At 39.4% G+C, this 17324-nt stretch overlaps 2 protein-coding genes across 2 annotated transcripts; both read right to left on the reverse strand.

Annotated features, from left to right (window-relative positions):
• Nucleotide 1: 1 nt before the first annotated feature.
• LOC308134707 (protocadherin alpha-8-like) lies at nucleotides 2–5539 on the reverse strand (the record flags this gene model as incomplete). Its single annotated transcript, XM_080502480.1, has 3 exons — nucleotides 2–82; nucleotides 579–1690; nucleotides 5155–5539. 3 exons carry the CDS (start codon nucleotides 5537–5539, stop codon nucleotides 2–4), a joined length of 1578 nt encoding a protein of 525 aa, XP_080358606.1.
• A 1505-nt stretch (nucleotides 5540–7044) lies between these two features.
• On the reverse strand, nucleotides 7045–12855 carry LOC308134708 (protocadherin alpha-8-like; the record flags this gene model as incomplete). Its single annotated transcript, XM_080502481.1, has 4 exons — nucleotides 7045–7089; nucleotides 7355–8203; nucleotides 11704–12609; nucleotides 12718–12855. The coding sequence occupies 4 exons, from the start codon at nucleotides 12853–12855 to the stop codon at nucleotides 7045–7047; spliced, it is 1938 nt and encodes a 645-aa protein (XP_080358607.1).
• Between the last annotated feature and the right edge of the window lie 4469 nt (nucleotides 12856–17324).

Here is a 17324-nt window from a genome sequence, read left to right on the forward strand (position 1 = left end):
ATTACTCGCCAGTGTGAGGCATTTCAAAAGAAGACCCCTCCTGAAGGGGCAGGACTCCAATCCCAACACAACACAACAGCCCCTACACAAAAGCCAGACGCTGATATCACACTGACACCGTGTGGACAAGTCGCATTAAAATCACACATACCATTTCAAACAGTATTGTGGGAAGAGTTATTTGGTTTTATTCAAATCAAACTGTAAATAATTGGTCGTGAAGATGTCAGCACAGCGACACAGAAGCAGATTGTTACTAGATTAAAAAAAGAAAAAAAACTCGAAAACACCATGTGTCATGAAGAAAACACAAATCAGCACCAAGGACAGCGACATGAACCACAAACGTGGTTCCCCGGTGTCATTCAATAGAAAATATTTTCAAATTCCAAGAGAGAAGTCCGCAAACATGTGGATATTGATAAACGAGGCGGATTAATGAAGATGTATATTTAAACAATCAGATAACTAGATATAACTTTTTTTTCTGCATGTGAGACAGAAACATGGCGTTTCACACTGTAAGTTAATTACTGAGGATGGAATTGGTGCATGACTAAGAAACATAACATACTTACCTCCTCAGATGTCCTCCTCCTGTCAGGGAGCACAAGAGTGTTTGCATGACTTCCAGGCATAATAGTAGATCCAATACTCATTCTGGGTCCAACCAACATGTATCGCTTATCTCCAGATCTGTACTGAATACTGTGACACAGTGTTCCGTCATAATTGGTCTCTTGTAGATATTTGGTAGTATAGTCTGTTGATTTGGAGCACTGCATTGCAATCAACACGATTATACTGACAAGAAAAAGCACCGAAACTGCTCCCAAAGTGATCATCAGGTAAAATGTGACATTGTCCTCCTCCACTACTTTTGTTGCACTTTTCACGTCAGAGGCTGCAAACGCCTCTTTTGGCTCCACAAGTTTGACAATCACAGTAGCTGTTGCTGACAGTGAAACATTCCCATTGTCTTTGACCATTATGACCAGTTTATGTTCAGCCTCGTCTGTCTCTGTGAATGAACGAAGTGTCCTGATCTGTCCTGTGTAGCGGTCCAAACCAAAGAGACTGTGGTCAGTAACTTCCTGCAGTGAGAACAACAACCAGCCGTTATATCCTATATCAGCGTCATAGGCTCTGACTTTAGTCACCAAGTGTCCTGCGTTGACGTTGCGGGGAATCTCCTCCACACCTTCAGCAGAGCCGTTGGAGCTGAGTGGATACATGATGACTGGAGCGTTGTCGTTCTGATCCAGAATGAACACGTTGACTGTGACGTTGCTGCTTAGTGGCGGAGTCCCTGAATCTGTGGCTACAACTTTGAACTGGAAAGTTTTCAGAGTCTCAAAGTCGAAACTTTTCAGCGCGGATATCTGTCCATTGTCCGAATTGATATTTAAAAATGCAGTCATTTTCTGATTAGTCTGTTCCTCTCTGCCTATATGGTAAGTCAGAGCTGCGTTTTCATTGAAGTCTTTATCTGAAGCAGAAACTGATAATATGGAGTTTCCAGGGACGTTATTTTCAACCAAATAAAATTCCATTGGATTATGCAAAAATTGTGGCCGATTATCATTAACATCTGCTACATCAATACTCAGGGTTTTAAACGTGGACAGAGGAGGTTGACCACAGTCTGTAGCTGTAATTTTCACGTCATAATGTGAAACTAATTCGCGATCTAACTGTTGTTTTAAAACTAATGAATACATATTATCTTGAAATGATGGCTTCAAATCAAATGGCACATCATCTGGAATACTGCATATAACTTTACCATTTAATCCAGCGTCTTGGTCTGTTATACTAATTAAAGACACTACAGTCCCTGGTTTTGAACTCTCTGCCACTGTTTTCGAGAGAGAAGTCACTTCAATTGTTGGTTTATTGTCGTTTTTGTCAAGTATTTTGATCATCACTCTGCAATCTGCGCTCATCGGCGGCTGTCCTTTGTCAGAGGCATGGACGTCTAATTTATAGACGTCAGCTTTCTCAAAGTCTATTTCTCCCTTAACCTTAATTTCTCCAGTATTTTTATCTAAACTGAAGGTATCATAGATTCTTCGATCAAGCTGACCACCGAAAAAATATTCAATATGTCCATTTGAACCTTCATCTAGATCCGTTGCATTCACTGTAATTACACTCGTGTCTTCAAGCACATTCTCCGGTAATGTTACGGAATATATCTCCTGGCTAAACGAAGGATGGTTATCATTTGAATCGAGTACCACAACAGTGACATTTAAAGTCCCTGATCTTGGTGGAGTTCCACCATCTAATGCTGTTAAAATTAATTTAATAACATCTTCTTTTTCCCGATCTAAAGATTTTTGTAGCACTAAGAATGGTATTTTGTCGTCGCCCCTATCTCGAATTTGAATACTGAAATATTCGTTTTGATTGAGTTTATAGATACGCACTGTATTGGCAACAACATCGGGATCATGTGCAGTTGGTAACTGGAAACGTCTGCCCAGGAGTATGGATTCAGAAATTTCTATTATGTTTTCTTCCTCCTGAAAAATCGGCGAGTTGTCATTCACATCGATAATTTCGACTGCCACATAGTGTATTTCCATTGGATTCTCAGCTACAATTTTAAGATTTATTAAACAAGGAGAAATATGTTCACATAGCTTCTCTCGGTCAATATTTTCGTTCACGTACAGTACGCCATTGTTCTGATTCACTTTGAAATGAGTATCTTCTGTTCCAGTGACGATCCGAAATTGCCTTTCGTTCAGCGAAGATATATCCAATCCCAAATCTTTGGCAACATTACCAACCACCGATCCCACTTTAACTTCCTCTGGAATTGAATATTTTACCTGAGATGAAACAGGGACCGCGCAATGCATCATCACAGAAAAAACGAGAGCGACCCACCAGGCCAGCACCCCTGTTCTTTGTCCTCGGGCTTCCATTATTTGGTCCGAGATATTGATCAAATATATCCTTATACGTTCTGACATAAATTGATGCAGGGGGGTGCAAAAGGTTTAAGAAAGTATTCCATATCCGACTCGTTCCGTACAAATTCCGGCTGCAGCTCTTTCTGTTGATCGTTTACTGAGCCCGTTCTCTCGCCGTTAACGTACGTAGAAGGGGTAGGGCCATGTCTTTACTAAAACAGTCAACTTAGCTATGACACTGACATCGTGTGGCCTGTAAACAACACGATTTTTTTTTAGCAATATACCATTTCTCATATTTAAAAATAAAAAATTGCAATATCCCTAAAGTAAAAACGGGTTTTTCCTTTATAGCCATATTACATATATAGATTAAATTAGTTGTTTTCGAATGTGAGAAAAACGACTGCAATTTTTTTTCAAAGGTTAACTTTTTAGTGAACTGGCTGAACAACGTTCATCAATTAAAAAAAAAAAGAAGAAAAGAAAAGTGATTTTCATACATAGAATATTGTTTGTCCTGTAACTATATTTGTGATATGCAAGCTAGTCCCGTGTGTTCATATTTGTAAAGGAAGCTTTACAATTTAATCAAATGAGAATTTAATTCGGCAAGAAGCTACAATCCACAGCATATGACTTCCTTTTTTTTTTTGACATATTCTACAAAAAAAAAATAATAATAAAAATTAAATAAATAAATGGTCAACATGTTCAGTTGCTAAATATGATTGGCCAAGTATTATAGCAAATCGTATGCGAATGAAAGCTTCATTAACTGGCACCACTTTACCATTGCCACAATATGACTTCTCGCTGAATGTTTTCAGAACCACGGACAGAGCTACGAAGAACTCCTTCATCTCTTACTTTTGTATTAATTTACACCAAAGTGATCCGCAATCATATCCGGACTTAAGCACCTCAATACGTACAAACACATCCCTGTGCAGCACATCAATATATATGCATTTTCAAATCAAAGACAAGCATGAAACGATGCATTACATAGCTTAAACTGGATTTTCTCCTGAAATAATTGTTAATTTCCCTCTCTCATATGTGTTCTCAGGTGAATGATATGATTTATAGTTTTATTTAAAGTTGAACATTGATCTTACCTCTTCAGATGCTCTCCTTCTGTCAGGTAAAACTAGCGTATTTGCATGGCTGCCGGGAACTATAGTAGATCCAATACTCATCCTGGGTCCAACCAACATGTATCGTTTATCTCCAGATCTGTACTGAATGCTGTGGCACAGTGTTCCATCATAGTTGGGCTCTTGTAGGTATTTGGAAGTATAGTCAGCTGATTTGGAGCACTGCATTGCAATTAGAACGATGATGCTGATCAGAAAAAGTACAGAAACTGCTCCCAAAGTGATCATTAGATAAAAAGTGGCATTGTCCTCCTCGTCTACCGTTGCAGTACTTTTCACATCAGAAGCTGCAAAAGCCTCTTTGGGTTCCACAAGTTTCACAATCACAGTAGCTATCGCTGACAATGAAACATTCCCGTTGTCTTTGACCAGTATGACCAGTTTGTGTTCAGCCTCGTCTGTCTCTGTGAATGAGCGAAGTGTCCTGATCTGTCCTGTGTAGCGGTCCAAACCAAAGAGACTGTGGTCAGTAACTTCCTGCAGTGAGAACAACAACCAGCCGTTATATCCTATATCAGCGTCATAGGCTCTGACTTTAGTCACCAAGTGTCCTGCGTTGACGTTGCGGGGAATCTCCTCCACACCTTCAGCAGAGCCGTTGGAGCTGAGTGGATATATGATGACTGGAGCGTTGTCGTTCTGATCCAGAATGAACACGTTGACTGTGACGTTGCTGTTTAGTGGCGGAGTTCCTGAATCTGTGGCCGCAACTTTGAACTGGAACGTTTTCAGAGTCTCAAAGTCGAAACTTTTCAGCGCGGATATTTGTCCATTGTCCGAATTTATATTTAAAAATGCTACAGTTCTCGGTTGAGCACGTTCATCTCTAACTATTTGATAAGTTAAAGCCGCATTTTTATCCAAGTCTTTGTCCAAAGCAGAAATAGTCACTATGGGGTTTCCAGGGACGTTATTTTCAACCAGATACAGTTCAATGGGATTACTCAAAAATTCAGGCCGATTATCATTAACATCTGCTACATCAAAGCTGATCGTTTTATATGTGGACAGGGGAGGCTGACCACAGTCTGTCGCTGTAATTTTCACGTCATAATGTGAAACTGATTCACGATCTAAATGCTGTTTTAAAACTATGGAATACATATTATCTTGAAATGATGGTTTCAAATCAAACGGAACATCATCTGAAAGACTGCATATGACTTTACCGTTCAAACCTGCATCTTGATCAGTTATACTGATTAAAGACACTACGGTCCCAAGTTTTGAACTCTCTGACACCGTTTTTGAGAGAGAAGTCACTTCTATTTTTGGTTTATTGTCGTTTTTATCAAGTACTTTTATAATCACCCTGCAGTCAGTACTCATCGGAGGTTGTCCTTTGTCAGTGGCATGGACATCTAACTTATAAACGTCAGCTTTTTCAAAGTCTATTTCGCCTTTTATTCGAATTTCCCCAGTAATTGTATTCAAACTGAACACTTCATATAGCATCGGGTCAAGTTCGCTGCCAAAAAAATATTCAACTTCTCCATTTGAACCTTCATCCAGATCTATAGCGTTTACAGTAATCACACTTGTATCAACATCTATGTTTTCCGGTATCGTTACTGAATAAACTTCTTGACTGAATGTAGGGTGATTATCGTTTGAATCGAGAACCACAACAGTGACATTCAGAGACCCTGATCTTGATGGATTCCCTCCGTCAACTGCTGTTAAAATAAGTCTGATCTCGTCTTCTTTTTCCCGATCCAGAGATTTTTGTAACACCAAAAATGGTATTTTGTCCTCACCTCTTTCTCGAATCTGTATCGTGAAATGATCATTTTGGTTAATTTTATACACACGAACCGTGTTAGTGAGAACGTCTGCATCTCGCGCACTTGGCAGCTGGAAACGTTTGCTTGGGAGCGTGGATTCAGAAATTTCAATAATTTTTTCCTCCTCATTAAAATTAGGCGAATTGTCATTCACGTCAATAATTTCAACTGCCACATAATGTATTTCCATTGGACTCTCAGCTACCATTTTAAGGTTTATTAAACATGGAGTAATGTGTTCACATAGCTTCTCTCGGTCAATATTTCTGTGCACGTACAGCACGCCATTGTTCTGATTCACGTTGAAGTGAGCGTCATCAGTTCCCGAGACTATTCTAAATTGCCTTTCATTCAGGGAGGAGATGTCCAATCCCAAATCTTTTGCTACGTTCCCAACAACGGATCCAATTTTGACTTCCTCTGGAATAGAATATTTGATCTGAGCGGAGACATTGTCCATACAGCTGAGCGTCACATACAAACCGACAGCAACCCACCAGGACAGCACTCCACGCCTTTGTCCTCCTGTTTCCATAATTCCGGCTTAGATTTCATACAAACAGCTCGAGCTATTTACAAAAAAGGCTGATTTTAAAATCACAGAAGCTCGTCTTCGAAAATGTATTCCATCTTCATTTTTGTATTCTCACAAAAACAGCCTCCGTGTGTCTGTGCAAGCTAACATCTCCTCTCTTCCGACTTGAACAAAACCTCTGTAGAATGGGCAGGACCATCGCTTCACCACGAAATTGTATTCCGATATGACACCGACACCTTGTGGACTGTACACACCATGACTCGTATGTTTTTGTAATATTTCATGCAAATAAATACATGAACGCTTTATTTCGAATATACAAATGTAAAGAAAAGGGGAAAAGAAAAGAGAAACATTTAAATGGTTAAAAAAATTGTGTTTTCATTTTAAACGCCTATTATACATTGCAGTAAATACATTTTATATATATACATGTATATATACACACACATATATATATATATATATATATATATATATACACACACACACATATATATGTGTGTGTGTGTGTGTGTGTGTGTGTGTGTGTGTGTGTGTGTGTGTGTGTGTGTGTGTGTGTGTGTGTGTGTGTATGTATGTATCAGTATGTTCTAGAATATAGTTGCATGGAAAACAGAAAGCACTTAGCCCTGGGTTCATTTCAGCGGCTTGGACTCATTCATTTTGAAGAATTGTCTAATCTGAGCAAATTTAAGAACCCAATACCATAACATATCTGAAAAACTGCAACGAACCCGTGAGCCTGAGCTATTAGACATTCACCAAAAGTGAATCATCTTTCTTTTTTTTTTAATGGTGACGTATAAAAGCTCTGTGAAAAAAAATACTCAGTAAAGGAGAATGCTATTGTTCATGATGCCCCATGCAACCACAGCGACTTTGAGGCGATAATTAAATGGAATGACAAAAAAAAAAAAAGAAGAAAACTCGAAAAAGTGTTCCTACCTCTTCAGACGTCTTTCTTCTGTCCGGCAGCACTAATGTATTTGCATGGCTGCCAGGAACAATTGTAGATCCAATACTCATTCTGGGTCCAACCAACATGTATCTTTTATCTCCAGATCTGTACTGAATACTGTGACACAGTGTTCCATCATAATTAGTCTCTTGCAGATATTTAGAAGTATAGTCTGTGGATTTGGAGCACTGCATTGCAATCAAGACTATAATGCTGATAATGAAAAGTAGAGAAACTGCTCCCAAAGTTATCATCAGGTAAAATGTGATATTGTCCTCCTCATCCAGTTTTGCTCCACTTTTCACATCAGAAGCTGCAAAAGCCTCTTTGGGCTCCACAAGTTTGACAATCACAGTAGCTGTTGCTGACAGTGAAACATTCCCATTGTCTTTGACCAGTATGACCAGTTTGTGTTCAGCCTCGTCTGTCTCTGTGAATGAACGAAGTGTCCTGATCTGTCCTGTGTAGCGGTCCAAACCAAAGAGACTGTGGTCAGTAACTTCCTGCAGTGAGAACAACAACCAGCCGTTATATCCTATATCAGCGTCATAGGCTCTGACTTTAGTCACCAAGTGTCCTGCGTTGACGTTGCGGGGAATCTCCTCCACACCTTCAGCAGAGCCGTTGGAGCTGAGTGGATACAGGATGACTGGAGCGTTGTCGTTCTGATCCAGAATGAAAACGTTGACGGTTACGTTGTTGCTGAGTGGCGGAGTTCCTGAATCTGTGGCCACAACTTGGAACTGGAAAGTTTTCAGAGTCTCAAAGTCGAAACTTTTCAGCGCGGATATTTGTCCGTTATCTGAATTCACATTCAAGAAAGAGGCCATGTTTCTCTGAAGCCCATCGCCTCTCACAATGTGATACGTTACAGCGGCATTTTCATTTAGGTCGTTATCAGCGGCGCTTACAGACATTATTGATGCGCCTGGGGTGTTGTTTTCTATCATGTAAAGTTCTAATGGATTTTGACTAAAAATCGGCTTGTTGTCATTTACATCTGCCACCTGAACACTCAAGCTTTTCACAGTTGAAAGCTGCGGTTCACCGCAGTCAGTAGCTGTAATTGTGATGTCATAATGTGTCACAGATTCTCTATCCAGGCGACCCTTAGTAACAAGAGAATACATATTTTCCTCGATGGATGGCGTCAAATCAAATGGAACGCCATGTGATATTTTGCATATTACTTTTCCATTTATCTCAGAGTCTCGGTCTGTCACACTGATGAGGGCGATCACAGTGCCAGTCTTTGAGTCCTCTGGGATTAAATCAGACAATAGTGTCACTTCAATTTCTGGTTTATTGTCATTTACATCTTTTATTTTTATCACTACTCTACTTTCGGCTGTCAACGGTGGTTGGCCTTTATCTGAAGCTTGTAAGTCTAGTCTGTAAAGCTCAGTTTCCTCAAAGTCTACTCTTCCTTTCACTATTATCTCACCAGTAGCACTGTCTAACTCAAATGTGTCATGTACCTTTTTCTTTTGTGTTTTTCCAAACGAATATTCAATTTCACTATTGGGACGTTCGTCTAAATCTGTGGCGTTTAATTGTAATACAATCGTTCCTATTGATGCATTTTCATCTAATGAGACAGTATATACATCTTTACTGAACACAGGACGGTTATCATTCACATCGATCACCATAATGGTTAAATTAAGGCTTCCAGATTTTGAAGGATTCCCCCCATCAACGGCAGTTAATAATAAACGATGCTCAGCTTTTTTCTCTCTGTCCAAGGGTTTTTTCAGTACGATAAACGGTATCTTGTCCTCTTCGCTGTCTCTGACTTCGATATCAAATATATCATTTGAGCTCAGTTTATATAACCTGACAGATTGTGAACCGAAGTCAGGATCTCTGGCTGCGTGGATTTGGAAACGAGTACCTGAAGGAGTATTCTCTGCTATTTCCAGCCGCTGCTCACTTTCTGGAAAAGTCGGTGAATTATCATTCACATCGCTTATTTCCACTCCAACATAGTGTATTTCCAGAGGGTTTTCGACAACAATTTTTAGATTCATTATACAGACTTTGGTTCCATCGCAGAGTATTTCACGGTCCATGATTTGTCCAACATACAACACCCCATTGTTCTGATTTAAGTGAAACAAAGCGTGATTTGGACCCGAAACGATACGAAATCGCCTGCTTGCCAACGTGCTAATGTCAAGTCCTAAATCCTTGGCAACATTTCCAATGGTAGATCCGACCTGTATTTCCTCAGGAACAGAGTATCTTAGCTGAGCCCAAATCCGCTCCACGAAGCATAGCGACAAAATCACAGCAATCCACCAACAGCCCATTCGGCGGCTTTGTCCTTTCGCTCCCATGGCGAAGCATTCAAATGAAGGTTTTCTCCGAAATAATTATGATCCACCGGCTCAAGGAATGATTCACACAAAAATGGGTTTTTCTAATATCCAATGCAAGTGGAATTTATCCGAAGATATGAATCGCAATGAATATTATACATCTGACAGCGATGCACATTTCAACAGCACACCATCTCCAGAAATGATCCGGAGATGGGAAGGGCCTAAACAAATGAGGAACACAGTGGTTGTCCAGATCACAGTGACGCCAAGTGGCCAAAATAGTTAAATTGTATGAAAAAGTTGCACTTTTTTCTTCTCTCTTCTCTGGATCTTCCCAGCAGTGCCGAACCTAATTGCGTAATATTTTCCATCCAATATAAAAAAAGCTTAATCCGCTGCATTAATCTCATGTTATCTCCATTTGTCACACTGTTTTTCCTTTTCCTCTTTTCCTGTCAACGTGAAAACTTTCAAACAGGGTTTTCAGCAATAGATATTGTTACAATAAAGCAAAGTATCTGGGGAACCATCCTCTTGAAACAGTTTCTGAATGTAGATAAAATACCTAGTTTACAACTTTGAAGTCGGCTCAACAATCAATTTAAACATGACTGTCTTAATTAAATCGCATCCTGTGGAGACATTTCATCAAGTACCAGATAAGACTTTCAGGACCGCGGACAGCGCACTTCAACGAAAGCATTGTTAAGTTAGTTTCTAGATATTGTAAGTGTCGTCTGTTGATTTATAACTGTATTACAATCGGTACTATGACGGTGACAGTACAAAGACGGCCCCAAAGTTCAATAGATAAAAAGTTACGTTATTAATTGTGCCTGCCTCTTTAAGAGGCGTCGCACAATTATTACAATCCTGGGAAAGAGCCGTTTTTTTTAAATTATTTTTATTATTCTCGATGTGCGTATATTATGTTCTTTGTCCTGTGCCAAAAGAACACCATTACAATGCAGTGCACAGCATACAACATTAAAGAGCATATTTCGTAATTTCAGATAAGGGATAAATAAATGCTGATGAAACATGAATAAGAACATTATCTGTAATGAAGGCATGAATGAACTCTTGTAAAAAAGTTTATTGATCTCTTCAAAAGAATAAAATAGCTATATTTTCTCATTGAATTAAAAAAATGGGCTTACCTCTTCAGATGCTCTCCGTCTGTCAGGTAATACCAGTGTATTTGCATGGCTCCCAGGGACTATAGTAGATCCAATACTCATTCGAGGTCCAACCAACATGTATCGTTTATCTCCAGATCTGTATTGAATGCTGTGACACAATGTTCCGTCATAATTTGTCTCTTGTAAATATTTAGGAGTATAGTCTGTGGATTTGGAGCACTGCATTGCAATTAATACAATGATGCTGATGAGAAAAAGTACAGAAACAGCTCCTAAAGTGATCATCAGGTAAAATGTGACATTGTCCTCCTCGTCTACCGTTGCTGTACTTTTCACATCAGAAGCTGCAAAAGCCTCTTTGGGCTCCACAAGTTTGACAATCACAGTCGCTGTTGCTGACAGTGAAACATTCCCGTTGTCTTTGACCAGTATGACCAGTTTGTGTTCAGCCTCGTCTGACTCTGTGAAGGAACGAAGTGTCCTGATCTGTCCTGTGTAGCGGTCCAAACCAAAGAGACTGTGGTCAGTAAATTCCTGCAGTGAGAACAACAACCAGCCGTTATATCCTATATCAGCGTCATAGGCTCTGACTTTTGTCACCAAGTGTCCTGCGTTGACGTTGCGGGAAATCTCCTCCACACCTTCAGCAGAGCCGTTGGAGCTGAGTGGATACATGATGACTGGAGCGTTGTCGTTCTGATCCAGAATGAACACGTTGACTGTGACGTTGCTGTTTAGTGGCGGAGTTCCTGAATCTGTGGCTACAACTTTGAACTGGAAAGTTTTCAGAGTCTCAAAGTCGAAACTTCTCAGTGCTGTAATCGTTCCGTCGCCTTCGTTGACATTTAAGGAAGCTGCAATAGTGGACACTGAACTCATGTCTAGTGAATATGTGACTATTGCATTTTCATTTGCATCCGCATCAGTTGCGCTCACTGAAAAAATTGGCAACCCTGCCTTGTTATTTTCAGTCACGTAGAATGTATATGGACTATTACTGAACGCAGGACTGTTATCGTTAACATCGATTACAGTGACATGTATCACCTTTGTAGATGACAAGGCAGGTCTCCCCAAATCCTTAACAGTTATAGTAATAATATATATTTGCATTGTTTCCTTGTCTAAGTAGTTCTTGGTGACTAAAGAGTATGACTGACCGTCAGGAGAGGGCTTTAAATGAAATGGTAAGTGACTGGGCACGCTGCAGACCACCTGTCCGTTCACACCTGAGTCCAGATCCGTCACACCCATCAAAGCCACCACCGTGCCGAGAGGTGCATCCTCTGGAATGCGACTTGAAAGGGATGTAATATCTATCTCTGGGTTATTATCATTCTCATCTTCCACCCTGATAACGACGTTACAGTGTGTTGAGAGGGACACGGCACCTTTGTCAGCAGCCAAAACCTTCAGCTCATAGATTTGCTTCTCCTCGTAATCAAGACTCCCTTTCACAGTTAGTTTTCCGGTTTTCCTGTCCAACTCAAACGGGTCAGAAGTGAGCCCTCTAAACTTACTCCTCAAAGAGTATTCAATCTCACCGTTTACCCCTTCATCTGCGTCAGATGCGTTAATCGACAACAGAAAGGTCCCAGCAGGTGCATTTTCCTTTATCGTTATGGTGTATTTTTGTTTATCGCAGACTGGGGAGTTGTCGTTTACGTCAGATACAACAACAGTTATGTTGATAGTGCATGATTTTGATGGTTTTCCTCCATCAATGGCCGTTAATAATAGCCAGTGTTGAGCCGTGTGTTCTCTATCCAAAGCTCGCTGTAAAATTAAAAATGGTACCTTTCCATCCTCTCCAAATTCTTCTGTTTCTAATCTGAAATATTGATTATGGTTCAGCTTGTATGATTGCAAAGAATTCACACCTACATCCAAGTCATGCGCTCCCTCTATTTGAAATCGGGACCCAACAACGGCGGACTCCAGCACCTCCAGTGTGTAGTTTTCCTCGGGAAATTTCGGGGAGTTGTCGTTCACATCCAATATCTCCACTATCACCTGGTGCATTTCGAGAGGATTTTCAACAACCGCTTTAAGACTGGTGATGCATGGAACCGTTTTTACACACAGCTCTTCTCGGTCCACTCTCTGTTTGACAATCAGAAATCCATCTCTCGGATTCACCACGAAGAGGTCCTGCTTTGTTCCCGACACAACACGAAGATTTCTCTCTGCCAGTCTCCCAAGCTCCAAGCCAAGGTCTTTGGCTACATTTCCCACTGCAGTTCCCGATTTTGATTCCTCCTGAATTGAATACCGTATTTGAGCAGATATTCCTTGAAATCTGGACATAATCAGCAACTCAAGCCAAAAAGAAATCCACACAACCTTCCACCGACCGTTAAACTCCTCTCTTTCCATTGTCTGCTAAAACTGGTTAAATCCTTTAGCGAATTAACTCATGAAATGCAGTCCCTTCTGACAGAAAATGCGCAATAAATATCAATTTCGACCATTATATGGCAAAAGAAAGAGGACTGTTTCGTCTCTTTTAACCCGTCTTCAGAATGAACAGCAAAGCCCTCACATGATCGTCATCATGACTGTTGAAACGGATATATGGCGTAATAGCACCACCTATTGGCACTAAAAAGTTACTGGCGAATCGAAAAGATTAATGAAAAAACTCCAAACATTTTCCTTTGTTTTTTATTCAATGAATATAACACATTGATTCATGCATTTTACTATACAGTCTGACTTTACTTACATGATACAATGTCTGTAAATATGATAATTTCTTTCTTGAGAACACCGGTGCATAATGTCTGCACAAATTGTGCACCAGTGTGCACAATTTAAGAAAAATCGTGCAGACACGATATAAGAGAGACAATAAGTAACTGTCTGTTTTATATTCTTGATATAATACATAAAACAATGGTGCTACAATAAAGCACATAGGATAATACATGGAAAAAAGAGTTTTTAAAGAATCACAAGAATTAAATGGTTTAATCAAGACCCAACTAATTTTCCAAATGTAATTGTAATGTTATTCCCAATTATTTAATCAATATTAAATGTAATATATCCCAAATCAAATTGTTTCACATTAATTGTGTTTCTAAAGCGTTTGACACACACAATATCACTTGCTGCACTCCAAAGTGTTTTGCACACTCCCACTGTTTTCAGTTTGCAGTGGCAAACAGCAGTGACATCGCATGGATTACACAGGCAAGTGCAGCACTCGATGTCCCCACTCCCTTTGTGTGCTTTTTCAATATATAATGCCCCCATGCTCCCTTGCCCCAACGCCAGCATTTTACAATAATACCTGGAAAATGTATTAAATCAATTGAGTAATTACAATGTTGATCATGTAAACGCATATTGTGTGAGAACGTGACCTAGATAAACCCTTGGATCATTGCACCCCTCCCACCCGCTACGTATTGCCTTTGGATGTAGGACAAACGTGCGCGTGCACGAGCTTTTGCCGCATTCTGTGTCCCTTCTTTCCCTTTCCCAACAACTGACTTCACCAGCAGAATTCCAAAGCAGCCTCTTTCCTCCAATAAAATCCCACATTCAACAGAGGGAGCGATGATATTCTACTGAAGGAAAAAGAAAACGCGCATGTAATGTCTGCAAGCTGCGGGTGCTGCACTGTGACGTAGCTGATGAGGTGAAGGAGGGGAGTTAGTCTGGGTGGGGTCGATGCTGTTGGTGGCAGAGCGCCCGTCTGAATAGAGAGTACATCTCCATGGTAACGCTGCCTCATTTGGCTCGTGTCTGTCCATGGTGCTGAAGGCAAGCAGACGCACGAGGAAGAAGTATAGGGGGAGGGAAGCAGGAACTGCGAATCCAGGAAACGAATGTGAGCTTCCCTCATGTGGTTCCTCTTGATGCCACCTAAAATATTCATCCACACTTAGCCGTATATTATGGCTTTATGTGCAATAATTATCTGATGATAAATATATACAGGGACTAATGAATCACATATTGTTGTGATGATTAACTTGCTTGAATCATTTCATGTTTAAGCACAGTTTTTTTTAACCCTCATATATACCAATAGCAGATACATTGACGTGTGCTATTTTTGTGTCAGCCTACTGCTGCCAGCTGGTGGCTATTGTGATGCTTTGTTACACACTGGTGCATTGCTGTGTCATGCACTGCTGTCTGCCAGCGAGGCAGAACTGCAGAGACCAAGCACTCCCTGAACTCCCTGAACCCCCCCCCCCCCCACACACACACACACACACACACACACATGAGGAACAGCAGTGATCAAACGAGAGACAATGACACGTTTCATATATCAGGTTGCTACTCAGGCAGTTTATTCATAGCTTGATTAAAATAAACATTTACAGAATATAACAATTGCCTCCACATTGTGCTATTATTACTGTAAAGGAAATCAGAATGTTGAATCAATGTATGTTTTTGGTGTGTGGCTGATTGTCACTCTCTTCTTCACACATACAATCTCATCTCTCTGGGGGGATGAGGTCATAGCTTATACACAGACAAAGGAACTGGAAGAGAGACATACTCAGTCTTTACCTATACACAGGAAACCACACTGCAGTTCCACAGTTGTATTCTAGCCATGGTAGATAGATAGATAGATAGATAGATAGATAGATAGATAGATAGATAGATAGATAGATAGATAGATAGATAGATAGATAGATAGATAGATAGATAGATAGATAGATAGATAGATAGATAGATAGATAGATAGATAGATAGATAGATAGATAGATAGATAGATAGATAGATAGATAGATAGATAGATAGATAGATAGATATTGTGTTTTGTGCTTTTTTTACAGGATAAAGATAGTCAAAATTTGAATACATGGGATGGGATCAGGGAAGACAGCTCAAAGGAGTACGCAGCTGCAGTCACTTACTGTATCACTGTTGTCACACAGCAGGTGAATTTAATTCCTTCCTTCTTCAGATTTGTGGTAATGCCAGTTGCTTGTAGCTATTGGATTTACATTTGTTTCACACTTAAATTAGATATTTTCATGTTTGATTTGCCACTATATTGAGAGCAATGGGTAGTATTAGAAGGAATGTATGACTTAGTATAAACAAAACAAGAGGAAACCTAATGTATAACACATATATTTCAGTTGTATTAACAGGTTGTTTTGTTTTGTTTTGTTTTGTTGTTTTTCCAAGACACTGTTCAGTTTGCAAGTCAATCAACATATTTATGTTTATTTCACATGTGACATAATTAATGTAATTTATGGCCTACATTTTTCAGAATGAGTCAAACACTATTTAATTAAATGATATATATATATATATAGCTTATTCATATTGTTTTGTTTTGTTTTTTTATTGAAAATACCCAGGTACAGGGCATTATCACTGCTAGAGATTTCCATAATCCAGAAATGCAAAAGTACCTGGCACAAAATAATTTACAACATGCAAAATGTATATTTTTGAATGAGGAAGCTGAAATACAGTAACATATTGCTTGCAAACAGAGTGTGAGTGGAGGGAGGAAGTACATTTGGATGAATCGCTGCAGGTGTGGTTCAGTGGTTCCCCAAGAGAATGCAGCTACACAATCATTTCTCCCCAACTGTGTTAAGAGACATAACATGCAGAAGTTGTGTGTGCATGTAAGCAGTTTACATGTCTACCTTTTGGACCTTGGTTTTTCAGAAAAAATGATTCCATAATTTGTTCAGAAATTTGACACTGCAAAAGTGTTGGAATTAAATTGATAATAAATAAGTGAGGGGACTTGGCAGACCACATTGTGTGTGGTAACAGAGATAAGACTGAATGTGTTCGAAGTAAAACTCTCGGGCTAGTAGCTGATACCCAAAAGCATCAACTCTCTTAAGCTGTCCAACAGTGATAAAATAGGGGGGGAAAAAGTTATGTTAAACCCACAATCTATTATTTTTTTGTGCATGATCTAGTTTTGGCACCAAGTTTGTATTAAAACTGCAATTATGTGAATAATATAGTGTATCAAATCTTTTATAGGTCTCATAAAAGGTGGGATTTAATTTTTTTTTAATTGTAGGGACAAACATTTTCCAGCCTTAGTCATTTAAAAATGTTCATATGGCCATTCATCAATTAACTATCTGTATGCATATTGAAGTTATTAATAGCCAAAAACCAAGTGCTGTATGATCCCACAGTACATTTCACAGCTAATATATCTCAAATGTTTCAGGAGACAAATTTGTGACTATACAGCTTTTAAAAATTCTACGTGGAAAATTAAGATATTTAAAAACTTCTCAAAAGCTGGACCATACATGGGAGTTAAAAATACTTTCACATTAAATATTTTTATAACTTGATCACAGGGCTGCAAGGCTGTTGGGTTGTTTTTTTATACTAGCATCCTCTCACAGGCAGAAAGCAGTATAGAAGATAGATTAACGTAATTATAAACATAGCAAAAGTCATTTGATATGATACCCTAATTGTATGCATTATAATTCTGACAGTTGATTTCATTTTGGCCTAAA

Source organism: Blennius ocellaris (genome assembly GCF_963422515.1).
Source record: "Blennius ocellaris genome assembly, chromosome: 9".
NCBI classification, from domain to species: domain Eukaryota; kingdom Metazoa; phylum Chordata; class Actinopteri; order Blenniiformes; family Blenniidae; genus Blennius; species Blennius ocellaris.